Source organism: Haliaeetus albicilla, chromosome 8 (assembly GCF_947461875.1).
Source record: "Haliaeetus albicilla chromosome 8, bHalAlb1.1, whole genome shotgun sequence".
Classification (NCBI taxonomy): Eukaryota; Metazoa; Chordata; class Aves; order Accipitriformes; family Accipitridae; genus Haliaeetus; species Haliaeetus albicilla.
Window position 1 is genome coordinate 41,354,199 of NC_091490.1, and position 15,744 is coordinate 41,369,942.

Here is a 15,744-nt window from a genome sequence, read left to right on the forward strand (position 1 = left end):
CCTCCAGGCAGCTTCTGTGTGTGCAGCACAGAGGTCCTGGGGGAGGAAGGGGGGCTCAAACCCCAAAATGGGGGTCCCGGGCAGGGCAGACAGTGCTCTGGGGCATGAGGAGAGCCTGAGAGCGGGTTGTGAGGGGCCTCAAAGGATGCCACGGGGGCACAAGGAGGTTTGGGGACACTGTGAGGAGAGTACAGAGGGACTCGGAGGTGCCCTGGGTGGCACAGAGAGGAAAAAGACTCTTCTGGGATGTGGAGAAGGGTTGTGAGGGGACCAGAGGGGTCCCAAGGGGCTGTCGGAGGGCGGTGGGGCACTAGGAGGATCTCAGCTGGCATTATGGTGGGTCTAGGGAAGCCCTGAGAGGGCCAGGGGGTAAAAGGCGGCTCAGAGAACCAACAGGGGCTTCAGGAGGAGTTGTGAGAGAACAAGTGAAGTCCAAGGCAGAGACAACTTCTCCCGGCAGAGCCCTGTGGCCTCCCGGCAGCCCCGTGCCGCAGCATTCCCTCTCCTGGTGTGTCCTGGAGGGCAAAACAGCCAACCGGCCAACTGCATCTCCCAGGGGGCCAGGGCATGCACTGGAGCTGGGGGGTATCACCTGGGAGAGGCCGATCCTCCAGCCCAGGCACCCCTCTGCCATCACCCCAATATCCAGAGGGTCTGGAGGGGCCCTGGCTGCGGCCAGGACCTCCCCTGCGGCCCCACCAATGGCCCCAGGGCCATCCCGGCAGGCTGAGGAGCCTTGGGGTGCTCCGGGAGCCCCACAATGGGTAACCCCCTCCCCAGGGCACCCCATCGAGGCACTTTGTACTGAGTGCAAAGGTACAGGGACGTGAGTTGAATGAATATAACAATTGTTTATTAATTAATGCATACACACGACACCCGGGAGTGAGTCTATCACCCGGCTCAGTGCCATATGTACCCCATGTCACCCAGGGAGCCATTACTGGATCAACGTCCATTAGCCCAGCAGGGAAAGGTCAGCTCCTGCTCCTGCCGTGATCTGGCAAGAAACTAAGGAGCTGCCAGCCTCCCTCCTCTTTTTTTCCTTCAGGGATGGGATTCAGCACTGATATTTGGGAGGAAAAACCCTGATTTCACCCATCTCTACTTCTTCCCAACCTCCAGAACAGAGCCCTGCAAGAAATTTTCACAGCTTGCACCTCATTTTTTACAAAATACAGTAATAAACTATAACCCCTCAGTAAGAAACCATCAGCTGCAAACTCAAAACAATAAACCATAAGCGAAGGACTCTGAACCTTCTGTTTTAAGCAAGGAACACCAAAGCACACACGCGCAGGAAAACAGTAAAGAGAAGCAGAAGAGTTTCCCCTTCGTTTGGAAGCGCAGCAGATCACTCACCAGAAAGCTCTCCTACCCGCAACACGGAAAGCACCAATATATCTGTGTTAGGGACAAGTAACTTAATTTTTTCCTACCCCAAAGACTGTCCAGAAAATGCCTCACAGACCAAAGGTCGAATACTGCAGCTGGGGGAAGATTTCTCACACAAAACAGACTTTTTTTAGCCCGTTACCCACAGGATGAACATCTGTCATTGCCGCGCAGGGCCTGCCCGGGGCCCACACCCCGCTTCTCTCTGAGGAAGCCGAGCTCCAGCTCCCCACCGCTCGCAGCCCCCGCTCTGCCCCGGGCTCCCCCAGCCCCAGCCGGGGCACAGCCACCCCCCGGGACCTGGCAGAGCCGGCGGAACCTTTTATCGGGCCGCGGTGTACTGGCGGACTCTTGTCGGTGGCACCGCGCGGCGGTGGGCGGAGCTAGCTGACAGACAGCAGAGGCAGCCAGTAACAGAGACAAGCCGCCGAGCGGCGGCTCGCTGCACCAATCAGAGGTGGAAGGGGGGCGGGGAAGGCTGTTTTCCCGGAAGTGGCAAGCGGTGCGGGGGGCAGCTGCTGGGTGGCACCGGTGGCTGAGGGGGTGTCGCAGCCATGTCGGAGCGGAAGGTGTTGAACGTGAGTTGGGGGGGGGATTCCCCAGCTGGGGGGGCTTGAGGGAGGTGTCTGTGCGGGTCCCCAGGCCGGGCTGGTCCTGGGGAGGGTTCTCTGATCGCTGAGGTTGGTCCCAGGCCGGAGGTGCTGGGGAGTCCCTGGTCGGTTGGGGGGGTCCTGTGGTGGAGAGGAGTCCCTGAGGGGACTCTCAGGCTGGGAGGGGGGCGGTTGGGGTGGGGATCCCCAGGCTGGGGCCCCTGGAAGCGCTTGGCAGGGGGGCTGGCAGGGGCAAGAGGGTTAGGCCCTAAAATCATGCAAGGGTTGGGGGGCCTGGGGCCGAGGACGTACAGACAGACAGATACCAATGCCTGGCTCTGGCGGGGAGTGGTGGACGGGGTGTTTGGCACTTGAGACCACGCCTGGCTAGTAGGGACGCTGGCTCCTGCTGCGTGGAGCTGATCCCTTAGGCTGATGTGGCAGCTGGGAGCCTGCCTGCCAGGGTTCACACTGCTCTGGGTGACTCTGCGCCCAGCACACACGCGTCTCTGCTTTGTCTCTGTAGAAATACTACCCGCCAGACTTTGATCCTGCTAAGATCCCAAAGCTCAAACTCCCAAAGGACCGACAGTATGTGGTGCGGCTGATGGCCCCCTTCAACATGCGGTAAGAGGGGCTGTGATGGTCAGAAGGAAGAAGCTGTAGAAGAGAAGAGTTTGTTTAGGAATTGTTTCACCTCCATGCGCTGCAGCGGAGCTGCTGCCAGCAGCCGTTAGAGGTGACACAGACCAGAAGAAAAGGGGTGAGGGAGAGGGAAGAGATGCTGTGGGTGATTTTGGGGTTCTTTGAAGAGTAGGTACTGAATTTCCAAAGATGAAAATAACAGTTGCTCAGAATCTGAAAAATCACTTGGACATTTTTTGGCCTCTTTGTTCTTTTGATGTGTTACGGATTTTTCTTTCTCCTTTTCTAGATGCAAGACATGTGGTGAATACATCTATAAAGGGAAGAAGTTTAATGCCCGTAAGGAGACTGTTCAGAATGAGGTGTACCTGGGACTTCCCATCTTCCGCTTCTACATCAAGTGCACACGTTGCCTGGCAGAGATCACTTTCAAGGTGAAGTATGTTCTGTATCTTCTGCACTTTCACTTTCTGGGGAGGTTCTGCAGTCTGTGGGCTTTACCAGGTGCTGACCCCATGACGAAGGGGTGTCCCAGCAAAAGCTGAGTCTGAGCATGTGCTTTTTGGTGTATCTTCTCTTATTGTGGCCGTTTTTAGTTCTGAAGCGTCTCACCCATCTGTGGGTGGGCTGCAGCAGCACATCCGCTGGAGAAGAACAAAGGCCGCGGGTGATTGTGTGCCCTGTGATGTGAATGAAATTGGGAAGCATTTGTGTGTGGCTCTGGAAGTGGCCACAGGATGGCTGGAGCAGAATGGCGCCAGTACAATGATTTTGCTGTCTCGTTTCTTCCTTAGACAGATCCCGAGAACACAGACTACACCATGGAGCATGGCGCCACTCGCAACTTCCAAGCTGAGAAGCTCTTGGAGGAAGAGGAGAAAAGAATGCAGAAGGAGAGGGAAGAGGAAGAGCTCAACAATCCCATGAAGGTATGAGAACGTGACCTTCTCTGCAGAAGGCAAACCTCTCTCCTGTCCTGGCTGGCTTTCCCCAGCGAAGCAGGTGACTTCGTAGCTGTTGGCTTAGTTCTCCAGGCTCCCGAGGTATTGCTGTACTCTTGACAGGCAGGAGACAACTCTCTGCTCTCAGGAGGTTTTCTCCTGTGCTGGAACTTGTGACAGGCTGCATCCTGCCCCAGTTTTTCCTGTCCTATTAAGACCCAAAAATGAGGAGGATGATGATGATCCCCTTAAAGCTTCCTGCCCAGTACTGGGTGGGGAGGCAGTTGTTGGAGATTGCTGGCAAGCTCTGCTACCTCGCATGAGGCTGACTTATCTCTGGTCACCTAGGTCCTGGAGAACCGAACCAAGGACTCCAAGCTGGAGATGGAGGTTCTGGAGAACCTGCAGGAGCTGAAGGAACTCAACCAGCGCCAGGCAAATGTGGACTTTGAGGCCATGCTGAAGCAGTACAAGGAGTACGAGGAGGAGCAGAAGCGCAAGGAGCAAGAGGAGGATGAGCAAGAGATGAAGTGAGCGGGCTGGAAGCATTCATGGGCATGTGAAACCAGCCACGCTGGTCCTGGCCAGGCAGGGCTGCGTCTCACCCTTTCCTCAGCACCCTGAGGGCGCATAAGAGAGGGCCCTGCCTGAGGGCCCTTTGTTCACAGGAGTTGTGTGGGTGGGATGTAATCCTGAGCGGGCTGTAAGGAGACTGGGGACAGTTTGTTGTGGCAAAGTGTTTAGGGAGGTGGAGGTGGAGGGGTTTTGGTATCACCAGCCCATCTGGTGGGGAGATCCAGGCTGCTGCAGGGGCCTGACTCCCCCTGAGAAGTGTCCTTGCGTGGAGAGAGAGTTTCTGCACCTGGCTGAGGCTGCAGATCTCATTGCTATCAACCTTCAGGCACTGCTTGACCATGACTTCTTAAAAACCATCTGAGAAGGTGGATCCTATTGCACTGCTGCTGAATTCCAGCTCCCCTTACAGCAAACAGTGCAGGCACGGTGCACGGCCAGCACCGCTCGGCACGGTGGTGGAAGGGAGCCAGCTCTAACCCTCTGCATGTGGCCTCTCTCCTTGCAGAGCCATGCTGGAGCAGGCTCAGAACCGGCGGCTGCTGGTAGACTCCGACTCTGACGAAGAGCCTGCAAAATCACGCACAAAGCCTGCGGCGAAAATTAAACCTACGGACATCTTGCAGGAGGTGAGTGGGGGCAAAGGCTGTTCCACCCACCACACCTCTTCCCCCCGACCAAATCCACTGTCCTGGGCTGCATGTTGCCTGTTTTGTCCCTGCTCTGTGCGACGCTGGAGCCCTAATTCCTGTCACACATGAGCAACTTGGAAAGCTTGTGTCGCTGTGCACTGGGCTGAAAGGAGACAGGGATCAGTTGGTGATTTTAGACCGCATCTGCTGACAAAGGGTGGGAGGGAGCTGCCCCCATCCTCGCTCAGGACATGGCTTCCCTTTCAGCTCGAAAAGGACAGGCTCGCCTGTGCCTCGGTCGTACTTCAGTCACGATTTCAGCACTCTGAAAATTACAGCAGTGAAACGACTGCCTGGGACAGTCTCTCCTTTGGTTCTGTTTTGTCCATGTTGGAGACAGGCAGAACAAAAGAGCTTTCAGTGCCCGGCTTGCAAGGGAGGGATTATCCCCACAGGCAGGCCCCTGCACTGCTGCTCTCCGATGTCGATCCGTGTCTGTGGGGACCTCTGTCCGGTTGGATGAATCAAAGCTGCTGTGTTTCTAAGCCGGGCTGGGGTTAATCTGAGCGATGTTCCCTGGCCCGGCACTAATCCTCGTGCCTGGGGGAGTTTGATTCAGTGGCTGGACCACCTGCAGGCACGCAGTCCTGGCTGGCAGAGGTTGTGCAGCCCTGTGGCATGCATCTGGCTCTTCAGCATCCCCGGGCCAGCCCGCAGCCGCACAACGCTGGATTTAACTGTCACAGGCAGTGGGACATTCATCTCCAAGGGCTGTTTTGCAGCCATTTAGATCCATATCCCTGTTGTTTGTCTAGCTTGTGCCAGTTGGTGCAGTGGGAGAATACCCCCCTTGGCTGCTCCAAGCAGCCATCCTCATCTCTTCCTCTTTGTGCTGCTGTTTTTACCAGTCCTCCTTTTCCCCCAGCCCTCTGCCTGCCCTCCGAGGCCAGAGCACCCTAACACCCCTGCTCTACTCTGCAGGACCCTCAGCCCCAGAGTAAGAAGCTGAAGACGGAGAGCTGGGAGAGGAGTGTGGGGAAATTGAACACCAAGTCCCAGCTGGCCGGCCTGGTCACAGTGAAGAAGCAGAAGCCAAATCCTGCCCTGGCTAATGGTACAGAGAACCAAGGCACCACGGGCAACACCGGTAACTGCCCATGTGGGGATGGGGTGGCCTGAGCTGGGGCATCAGGGAGGGGTCTGGCAGTACCCAAAGTGGTGTTTAGCTCTGTCTTCAGAGCCTGAATGCTCTTAGATCAAGTCCTTGTTGTGGGACAGATGAGGCCATGATGGTATAAGAGCAGGGGGTTGTCCCTGTTTCCAGATGTCCTGATGGAGGAGAGGTTCCTTCCTGGCCCTTGGCAGTAAGCCGAGACCTTGGTGACAGACTGTCAGGGCCAGAAGCTTCAAAACAGCATCTCATGCACAGATAAGGTGCTGGGAACCATCACAACAACAAGATATGAATGTAAAAGCAAGAAAATTGCTTTGGTTTGGAGCCTGATTATAAAACCTGCCAAACTGTAGGGATGTGGAAGCTTTAAAGAAGTGGTGAAAACAAGCAGAAAGGCTTTCCAGCACCTCATTGTTCACTGCCCCAGGAAGCCAGAGGACCCACGGATTTGGGAAGGGAGCCAATGAATTGATAGATTCTGGGCTGATTGGTCCTAAACCTTTGGCTTAGTAAGTCCTTCTGCCCTCAGGGGATCCCTGGGGAAGGACAGCTCTTGTAGTTGCCCCATTTTTGATACGCTTTCCCCAGCCACCTGCTCCTGGTTGCTGGCAGGGTCTGTTCAGCCAAATTATGCTGGAGGAGCTGCCTGTCTTTCAAGGACTGGGGGCTCTGCCCGTGATGCTGCCTCACACTTGCGGCTCGAGTGGTCAGAGCCAGGAGCTGGCTCCTCTCATCCTTTCCAGTGGCTGAAATCTCCCAGGGGGTTGCAGAGGGAGAAAGGGATTTTGCAGACCTTGCGCCAACCTTGCTGCTTCCTCCCGTTGCCGCAAGGCGGAAGCAGGATGCACCAGCCAAGGGGGTGCGGGGTCTCCTTCTCTGCCCGATTTAACCTTGCTGTCCTCATCGAGATTCAGGCAGGGGGAACGAGGCACCGCTCAGACTCTTGACTCCGGCTGCCTCATCTCCAGCTGCGAGCAGCCGGAGCGGCAAGGCAGGCTCGTGTTTCCACCCTGCTGGTTGCGCCAAGCCGGTGGGGTTTGCCGGCGATGGGGAGGGCTCTACCTGATGGTGTCCGCTCTCTTGCTCGGCTTCCAGGCTCGTTTCCCACAGCAACGGGCACCACGTCCTCCCTCGGCTTGTTGGGGGCGTATTCGGACAGCGAGGACAGCGCGAGTGACTGATGAGCGACCGAGCCAGCCCAGAGCAGGGATCGCAGGCTGTCCCCCCCTCCCAGCTGGCAGCAGCTGCTCTCCAGAGCCTCACGCAGAGCTGGCACCGCAGCTGTCGGGCCCAGCGGGGTTTCCAGGCCATCTGGAGACCCAGCGTCTTCACCTGCCCGCCCTGGGGTGCGTGTCCATCCTCCAACAGGGACGAGGCCCAAGCTTCCCTTGCTGGCTAACACTGCCGGCAGACAGAACCCGGGTGAGCCGATCGGGAAGACGGTTTCCTCGGAGGAGGGTATCGCTGCTGCGCTGCAGCCAGTGGAAAGCCCCAACGCTGTCCCAGGCTGGTTGTGCCCAAACCCAGCTTCCACCCGGCCCCGGGAGCACAATGGGTCTCCCAACCCTGCACCCGTAATGTGTTTGGAAGCGCCGGGGCCAGCCAGGACCCTGTAGTTTCTCTATTCTGGTGGCGCTGATCGTGCCTGGGCCCGGGTATGCGACGCGCTGACCCTCCCAGGGCAATGAAGGGACCTCAGGGCCTTCCTTCCCTCCTGCCCTGCATCCCTGCGGGGAGCAGGGGGAAGGCAGGAGCTCAGCACCCTTCTTTTGCCGCAGGAGGACCCATCACCACCACCACTTCTCTGGCCCTGGCTGTCTCCTGACCCCCCTTGTGGGGCTCAGATCCCGCCTTTGTGGGGCGAGCCCGAATCCCCTGTTGTTTTGCCGTTAGAGGCGACGCATTCTGCAGCACAGACCCTGGGGGACTCGTCTAGCCCCGTGCTGCGGGGACGGGGCTGTCCTGGCTGGGCTGTCACCAGCCTCCTTCCCCTGCCCAAGTCCTCCCGTGCCCCAGCCCTCCCCGGCAGTTGGTGACAAATCTTTCCCTGCCGTTCGGAGAGCAATCGGGTTTGCTCGGCTCCCCGGCAGCCACAACCTGGTAATAAATTGGATGTGTCAGAGCCAGTTGCCTCTTCATCTTCCAGACTAGCGGTTCGTCCCCAAGGTGTGTGTACACGGGCAGTGAGTCTGGCAGGGGCAGCTACAAGGACCCCCCACCCCAACGACAGGGGTCCACGCACCCCTCAGAAGGGCTGACCCACCCTGGAGTGTCCACCTGCTCTTAACTTCCTCCTTATCAAGGCACCCATCTGTAATTAGCAGCTTCTCGCTAATTAACCCACTGACAATGGCTTTCTGGCGTGGGCTGCAGGGCCAGAGGCTTGTGGGGCAGTTCTGAGAGCTGGGGAGAAACGGCAGCCCCCCGCCTGCCCCCCCCCAATCCCAATTAGCATTCCTCGCACATGCCTTGTAATTAGCCCTTCAAATATTAATGCTGGATATCGGGCTCAGCCCTGGGGTTTGTGTTGGATGAGGTTTATCAGGGTCTGCTCTGTGGGGCTGGTGAAGTGGGGGGGGACCCTGGCCACATACTGTCGTCCCCCCCAGCAGTGTCCTGCTCCCTCGCATGTGTCCCCCCGCCCTGCTCCCTGCACCACCACCGCCCCCAGCACCAGGCCAAGATCCCAGGAGAGGGACCTTTGTTCTGGGAAGAGACAATACAAGGAGGCAAGTCAGGGCATGGCTGGGGGGGCCCCGGCCCTCCTGCCCCCCCCCCTCGCTGTAGTCCCTGAGGCTCCCCCCAAACCCGGGGGTGGAGGGGGAGGCAGGGCCCCCCCCGTGCCCCTGTGACAAGCTCCCTGGGGGTGAGCGGGTGACCCTGCAGCTGGGGGGGGGCGCCATGCTCCCCCCCCCAGATCCCAAAGCCCCCCGGACCCGGCTGCCCCCCCCCAACCCGGCTTCCCCCCCCCCCCCAGCCCTTTCCCTGTGCCCCGGCCCCCCCCGGGGAGCCCAGAGGGGCCGTGGGGGGGGGGTCCTGTAGCCGCTGTGCAGGGGTCCCAGTGTCCCCCCCTTCTCCCAGTGTCACACAGCGGGGGGCCATCCCGGTGTCACTTGGGGGTCCCGATGACCCCCGTCACCGTGGGGGGGGTCCGTGGGGGGGGGTCAGCCTTCCCCTCCCGCTGCTCCCCCCCACGGGGGGGTCCCGGCGTGTCCCCCTTGTTGTCCCCCGCGGGGTCCCAGTACCCCCTCTCCCCTCCCGCGTCGGTGCACCCCCCGGCGAGGCGGGCACGGGTGGGTGTAGGGGGGGCGGGGGGGGAGCCGGGGGCTCCGGTCCGCGCCTCGCTCGGCGGCGACACAAAGCGGCTCCCGGCGGCGGCGGCGGCGGTGGCGGTGGGGGGGGTCCCGGCGTGCCCGCGGTCCCGGTACCGGGAGGCCCCACCATGGCCAAGTGGCTCCGGGAGTACCTGGGCCGGGGGACCCGGCGTTCCCCCCCCCGCCCGCCCCAACCCGACTACAGCGGCGGCGAGCGCCGCCCCACCGGCACCGGCACCGGGAGCGGGGGCTCCCCCTCCGTTCCCCCCGGTGCTGCCCTCCGCGGCCCCGCTGCTGCCTCCCCCCGGCACCGGTTGGTGCGGGTGGGGGGGACGGGGCCGGGGGGGGGGCCCCGTCGGTTGGATCAGGTAGGAGCGGGGGACACCGGGGGGACACCGGGGCTGGACCCGGAGGGAAACGTGGGCGCTGGGGAGGGGGGCGAAGGGACCGGGGGGTGCTGTGGGGTAGCGGGGAGGGGGGGGGCGCTGGGGGGAGGAACTGGGGGACACTGGGAGCACCGGGGAGGTGGATCGGGGGGGGGGGGCACCGGGAGCACCGGGGAGCAGGATCTGGGGGGACCGGAGAGGTGTGAGTGGGGCAGCTGGGGGAGAGGGGGGGGGGACTGGGGAGCAAGGACTGGGGGGGGGCACAGAGGGGATGGGGGGAAGATGGGGGGAACGGGGGGGTGGGGATGGAGAGGGGCTGGAGAGAAGGACTGGGGGTACCGCAGGGGACTGGGAATGGGGAACTGGGGAGAGCCGAGGGGCTGGGGGGGGGCAACGGGGCACCGGGGGGGGGACACCTGGGGTCACTGGGGGGAGGGCTGGGGGTGGCGGAGTCACCGGGAGACAAGGGGAAAGGGGTCGGGGGACAAAGGGACCGGGTGGGAGGGAGTGGGGAAGGGGCTGGGGACACCCGTATCAGGGACCTGGGGGAGCCTGCGGGGTCCTGGGGAGGGCACCCAGGCACTGGGGACCCGGGGGGGGGGGCAGCGGGGGTCCCATCCCACCCCGGGCACCCACCCGCAGGGCCCCGGCGAGAGCGAGTACTCGGAGCCCTTCGAGGGGGAGCAGGACCCAGCGCCCGAGGGCGGCTGCGAGGAGCCCGGCGAGGCCACAGGTGGGTGACACCCTGGGCACCCCCCCCAAGAGCACCCACCCCCACGGGGGTCCCACGGGCAGGGTGCCTCCCACCCGTCCCGGCCCTGCCACGTCTCCCAGCGCCGCCTGTCCCCAGGGTGCCCGCGGCAGGGCGAAGGCCGGCGGGCGAGACCGCGGCGGGGACCCCAACTCTACGACACCCCCTACGAGGAGTGGGAGACTGCAGGGGAGGGCCCGGGGGTGCCCACCACCCGTGAGAGCCGCCTGCCCCGCGACGACGAGCGCCCGGCCGACGAGTACGACCAGCCCTGGGAGTGGAAGAAGGATCACATCTCGCGGGCGTTCGCAGGTGACGGCATCCCGGGGCGCTGGGTGCCACCCCGGGGTCCCCCAGCTTCCACGGGTACCACTCCTGTCCCCCCCCAGCATCCCCCAGCACCCATGGGTGCTACCCTGGGGTCCCCCAGTCCCGCGTCCCCCAGCTCCTGTGGTTACCACCCCTTGGTCCCCGGCATCCCCCGTCACCCAGGGATAGCACCCCTGGGACCCCAGCATCCCATGGCACCCATGGGTATCACCCCAGGCCGCCCCAGCATCCCCGAGCACCCATGGGTCACCGCAGCCAGGCAAAACCATGGTGGGGACATTTGGGACGTTCCTTTGTGGTCTGGCACCCGAGAGGTGCCCCTCAGCGACAGGCAGGGGTGCTGGGACCCCACGGTGGGGTGACACCCTCCCTCTTTGCCCCCACAGTGCAGTTTGAGAGCCCCGAGCGCTCCCCCAGCCTGTCCCGGCAGCTGCCGCGGCCCCCCCGGACCCCCGCAGGCGCCAGGCCGGGCTGTCCCCCCAGCCCCAGGCACGTGGACACCTCGCTGCCCCTGGAGAAGCAGGCGTGAGTCTGGGGGGGGGTCCCTCCTCTACAGGGTGGCATCAACGTCCCCATCATACGTCGTGGCATGGAGGCAGACCCTCTGGGGTGGAGGGTCCCCCACAGATGGGTCCTCATGGTGTTGGGTGCCTCATGGCATGGACGGGTCCCCATGGGGTGAAGGATGCTTCATGGCATGGATAGGTCCCTTTGGCACAGAGAGTGCCACGTGGCGTGGACGGGTCCCCGTGGCATGGACGGGTCCCCGTGGCGTGGACGGGTCCCCATGGTGTTGGGTGCCCCATGGCATGGATGGGTCCCTTTGGCACGGAGGGTGCCCCATGGTGTGGATGGTTCCCCAAGGCATAGAGGGTGCCCCATGGCATGGATGGTCCCTTTGGTGTGGATGGGTGCTCCGTGGTGTTGGTCTCCATGAAGTAGAGGGTGCCCCATTGACACAGACAGGTCCCTGTGGGGTGGAGGGGTCCTCATGCTGCAGAGGGTGCCCCACGTTACCGATGGGTCCAAGTGGTGGGGACGGTGCCCTGTGGCATGGAGGGTGCCCCACGCTGCAGATGGGTCCTGGGGACCCAGTGCTGTGCGGCGGGGTGCCACGGTGCCGCACGCCAGGGTGTCGCGTGCCGGGGTGACGCGTGCCGCCGCGCAGGTGGTACCACGGCCCCATCGGGCGAGCGGGCGCCGAGACGTTGTTGGCGCTGTGCCGCGAGGGCAGCTTTCTGGTGCGGGACTGCGAGACCAGCCCCGACGACTACTCGCTCTCGCTCAGGTGAGCGCGGGGCCGGTGGGTGGGGGACATGGGGACGGCTCTGGGGACAACCCAGGCATGGGAGGGTCACGGGGGGGGGGGGTGGTCGGGCAGAGGGGCTGGGCTGCGAGCATGGTGCTTGCATCCATGTGCTGGCGTGTGTTTGCATGTTGCCCCATGATCCACGTTGACGTGCACTTGTGTGCGCAAGGGTGGCCGGGCCGTGCGCCGCGTGCCTCAGTTTCCCCTCCCCACCCGCAGGAGCAGCCATGGCTTCGTGCACGTGAAGCTCACGCGGACGCGGGAGCAGCACTTCATGCTTGGCCGCGCCGGGGCCGCCTTCCCCTCGGTGCCCGAAGCCGTGCGGCACTACACGGCGCGGGCGCTGCCCGTCCGCGGTGCCCGCCACCTCTCCCTGCTCTACCCCGTGGCTGTGCAGCCACTGTGAGCCCAGTGCTGCTGGGGACCCCCCAGCCGTGCCCCCCCCCCCCGCTCCCCGTCCCACAGCAAAACACCCCCATTAAAAGCCAGTGTGTGGCCCCTGCCTGCTGTGTGCTCTGCGGCATGTAGGCATGGCGACGCTCTGGTCCCTCTTGGGGGGCTCAACTCTATGGTGCCTCTGGGGAAGGCATGGTGGCATGGTGGCCCTGTCACTGGTCCCACCACGTGGGCTCCTGCCCTCGTGCCCACTCCCACCCACCCCCTAGGAGCTCAGGGGTCTGGGCAAAGGGGGGGTGTCTGGATGTGGCCCCCCCACCCCGTCACCATAGCACTTGGCCTTGGGGACAAAGCGTGGGGGTGACACTGCTCGGGGCCACCCACCATCAACCGCACACAAGCTTGCCTGCATGGGGGGGAGGATGATGGCTCTGGCCCCCCCTGGGAGTCCGTGCAGGGGCAGTGGGGGGGGGGAAGTGGGTGCTTCCTGCACCATCAGTGCAGCTCTGATGTGCCAGGTGCCGGCAAAAAATTAGGTCACAGGACCGCAGAGCAGCTTCCCCGAAACTGCGGGGGGGCCCAGGAGCCTGCTGCCCCCCCAGCACACCAGGCACAAGGTGCTCACACTCAGCGGGCCAGACTGGGTGCACTGGGGGGGCACCGGATGCCGTGGGTTGGGTGTCGCGTGTGCCACACAGAAGACAGAGCGCAGGGTGGGGGGATGCTACAAAAGAGCTTTTGGGGGGGCTTTTCCTGCAGAAAGGCAGAGTTTCGGTGTGGGGGGGTGCTCCCTGGCTGGGTATCGGCAGTACACCAGGGTCCGGATCTTCTCAGGGCTGGGGGGTGGTGGGGGGGCCCCGTAGCCGCTGCAGTCTCCCCTGGTACGTGCTGTTCTCCATCACCGTGGGGGGCTGCGGCAGCTTCTTGGGGGCCAGCGTCGAGGGCGGCAGCACGTTCAGGTAGATGCCCGTGTCTGGGGGGGGACGTGGGTGTTGGGGGGGGGGTGCAGGGTCAGGCACGGCTAGCCCTGGCCCCCGAGACACGGAGGGGTGGCTGGCACAGCCGGGGGACCCTCAGGGGACCCATTGGGTGCCCCCGGGTCCGGGAGGTGCCTGGAGTGAGCCCTGATGAGTGCAGGGGGGTGCGGGCATGGGGGTATTTGGGCACAGGGGTAGGTGGGCAGGGGGGTATTTGGGCACAGGGCAGGGTACAAGGGTAGGTGGGCATGGGGTATTTGGGAGGGGGGAGAGGGACTTGTGGGTATTTGTGCAGGGGGCAGAGGGGCAAATGGGGATGGGGTATTTGGGGACGGGGTATTTGGGGACAGCGTTACCTGAGTTCCTGCGCCAGCGCCGGTGGCCGAGGAGGGCCAGCCCCATGAGGAGGGCTGTGCCCCCCAGGGCCCCCCCCAGCCCCCACACCAGCCCTGCAAGCACATCCAGCTGGGACCCCCGCCTCGGCACTGCTGGCACCCAGGCACATGGGCGCCGGGATGGAGGGGACAGCAGGGACGCACTTACCCGCCTGATGTCCTCCATCAGCCGCTGCGGGCGAGGGGAAAGCTGTCAGGGATGTCCCCATCCCTGTCCCCATCCCTGTCCCCATCCGTGTCCCCAGTCCTCCCACACTGTGGCCACCCCAAACCCTCTGGTCATCTCCATCCATGGACGCCATCAACCCCCCAGGGTGATGCCACGTCCCAGGGACGCACATCAACCCTCACCACGATGTCGTGTCCCCACTAAGGCCCCCCCCCACCCAAAAGAAGGGCCCCCGTCCCCGGGTACCCGTGCTGACGCTGAGCAGGGTGCCGTTGCCGGTGGCCATGTCATGGCGGGGGATCTCGAGGGTGACCCGGCAGAAATATCGTCCGGCGTCGTCCTCTCGCGCCTGGCGGAGGCTGAGGGTGGCACGGGGGGGGTCCCAGGCCAGGTGGAGCCGGGGGGTGCAGGGGACCAGGAGGGTGAAGGTGGTGGGGTGCAGGCGGGTGTCACACAGCACCTCGTGCCCCACGTCCTTCACCCACTCGAGCCGGAGCAGGTCCCAGGGCTCGGCCATCAGCACCCGGCACCCCAGGGCCACCCCATCGCCCACCGTCACCAGCGCTTCGCCCGGATCCTGGCTCACCTGCAGGGCGCCCGCTGCGGGGAACGGCGGCCGGGTCACTGGGGGGGCTGTCACCCCCCCACACCCCGACAGTCCCCCAGGCCACCCGTGGGGCTGAGGGTGCTGGGGCACCCCAGGGACCGGGAGCCAGGATTGCTGCTTTGCGTGTCCTCCCTCGCCGCTGCCTCCGGCCGCACGCCGCTCTGCACGTCCCTCTGTCCCCCCCCCCCAAACCCCTTCCTGTCCCCACACACGCTATCTGACCCCATCCTGTCCCCACTCCATGTCCCCCCACCCTACTCTGTCCTGTCCCCCCCACGCCACAGCCATGTCACCCACCTCTGTCTACCCATCTGGCTCCATCCTGTCCCCACATCTGTCCCTCCCTCTGTGTCCCCAACCCCTCTCCGGTGTCCCCCCCCTCAGGACAGACCTCCCCAGCAGCCCCCCCTGCCCCAGCCATCTCACAGGGGCCAGCCTGCCCCCCCCAGTGTCCCCCAAACAGCCTGTCCCCACTCCCACAGCCCAGCCACAGGGTCCCAAGGCACTGTGTGTGTCGTCCCCCCGCCAGCCCTGTCCCCAAACTCACCACCAAGGAGGGGGATGAGGATCCTGAGCCCCCACATCCCCCTGCTGGTGCCAGCCCAGCCACCCTGCTCTGAGGGTCCCTGTCCCCGAGGGGTCCCTGTCCCCGAGCTGTCCTCGTCCCCAAAGAGCCTGCTGTCCCCAAAACCTCCGGGGCCCTCGGGTTGTGACGCCACGGCTTCCTGCCACAGCGCTGCACAGCCCAGGGGAGGGGGACGGGGACGGGGATGGGGACAGGGGCGGGGGACAGGGACAGGGGTGGGGGACAGGGGTGGGGGACAGGGATGGGGGACGGGGGACAGGGATGGGGGACAGGGATGGGGGACAGGGAATGGGGATGGGGACAGGGGTGGGGGACAGGGAATGGGGTGGGGGACAGGGAATGGGGGACGGGGTGGGGGACAGGGATGGGGGACGGGAGACAGGGATGGGGGACAGGGACAGGGGTGGGGGACAGGGATGGGGATGGGGGACAGGGAATGGGGATGGGGACAGGGATGGGGGACAGGGAATGGGGACAGGGACAGAGATGGGGGACAGGGACAGGGATGGGGGACAGGGAATGGGGACAGGGACAGGGATGGGGGACATGATCCGGAGCGAGGGCAGGGGATGGC

General features: G+C 63.7%; 3 protein-coding genes across 3 annotated transcripts; 2 read left to right on the forward strand and 1 right to left on the reverse strand.

The window, feature by feature from the left end:
* Positions 1-1,813: 1,813 nt before the first annotated feature.
* Positions 1,814-8,072, forward strand: YJU2 (YJU2 splicing factor homolog). The gene is made up of 8 exons (XM_069790234.1): positions 1,814-1,973; positions 2,512-2,612; positions 2,920-3,064; positions 3,425-3,559; positions 3,920-4,101; positions 4,653-4,773; positions 5,758-5,923; positions 7,046-8,072. Exons 1-8 carry the CDS (start codon positions 1,950-1,952, stop codon positions 7,129-7,131), a joined length of 960 nt encoding a protein of 319 aa, XP_069646335.1. The 5' UTR covers positions 1,814-1,949; the 3' UTR covers positions 7,132-8,072.
* Positions 8,073-9,266: 1,194 nt separating this feature from the next.
* SHD (Src homology 2 domain containing transforming protein D) lies at positions 9,267-12,537 on the forward strand. Its single transcript, XM_069788359.1, has 6 exons — positions 9,267-9,632; positions 10,293-10,383; positions 10,501-10,713; positions 11,118-11,256; positions 11,900-12,019; positions 12,260-12,537. Exons 1-6 carry the CDS (start codon positions 9,393-9,395, stop codon positions 12,444-12,446), a joined length of 990 nt encoding a protein of 329 aa, XP_069644460.1. The 5' UTR covers positions 9,267-9,392; the 3' UTR covers positions 12,447-12,537.
* Positions 12,538-13,162: 625 nt separating this feature from the next.
* TMIGD2 (transmembrane and immunoglobulin domain containing 2) lies at positions 13,163-15,276 on the reverse strand. Its single transcript, XM_069790237.1, has 5 exons — positions 15,132-15,276; positions 14,224-14,577; positions 13,957-13,980; positions 13,770-13,862; positions 13,163-13,409 (listed from the first exon to the last, which is right to left on the reverse strand). Exons 1-5 carry the CDS (start codon positions 15,166-15,168, stop codon positions 13,267-13,269), a joined length of 651 nt encoding a protein of 216 aa, XP_069646338.1. The 5' UTR covers positions 15,169-15,276; the 3' UTR covers positions 13,163-13,266.
* Positions 15,277-15,744: the final 468 nt, after the last annotated feature.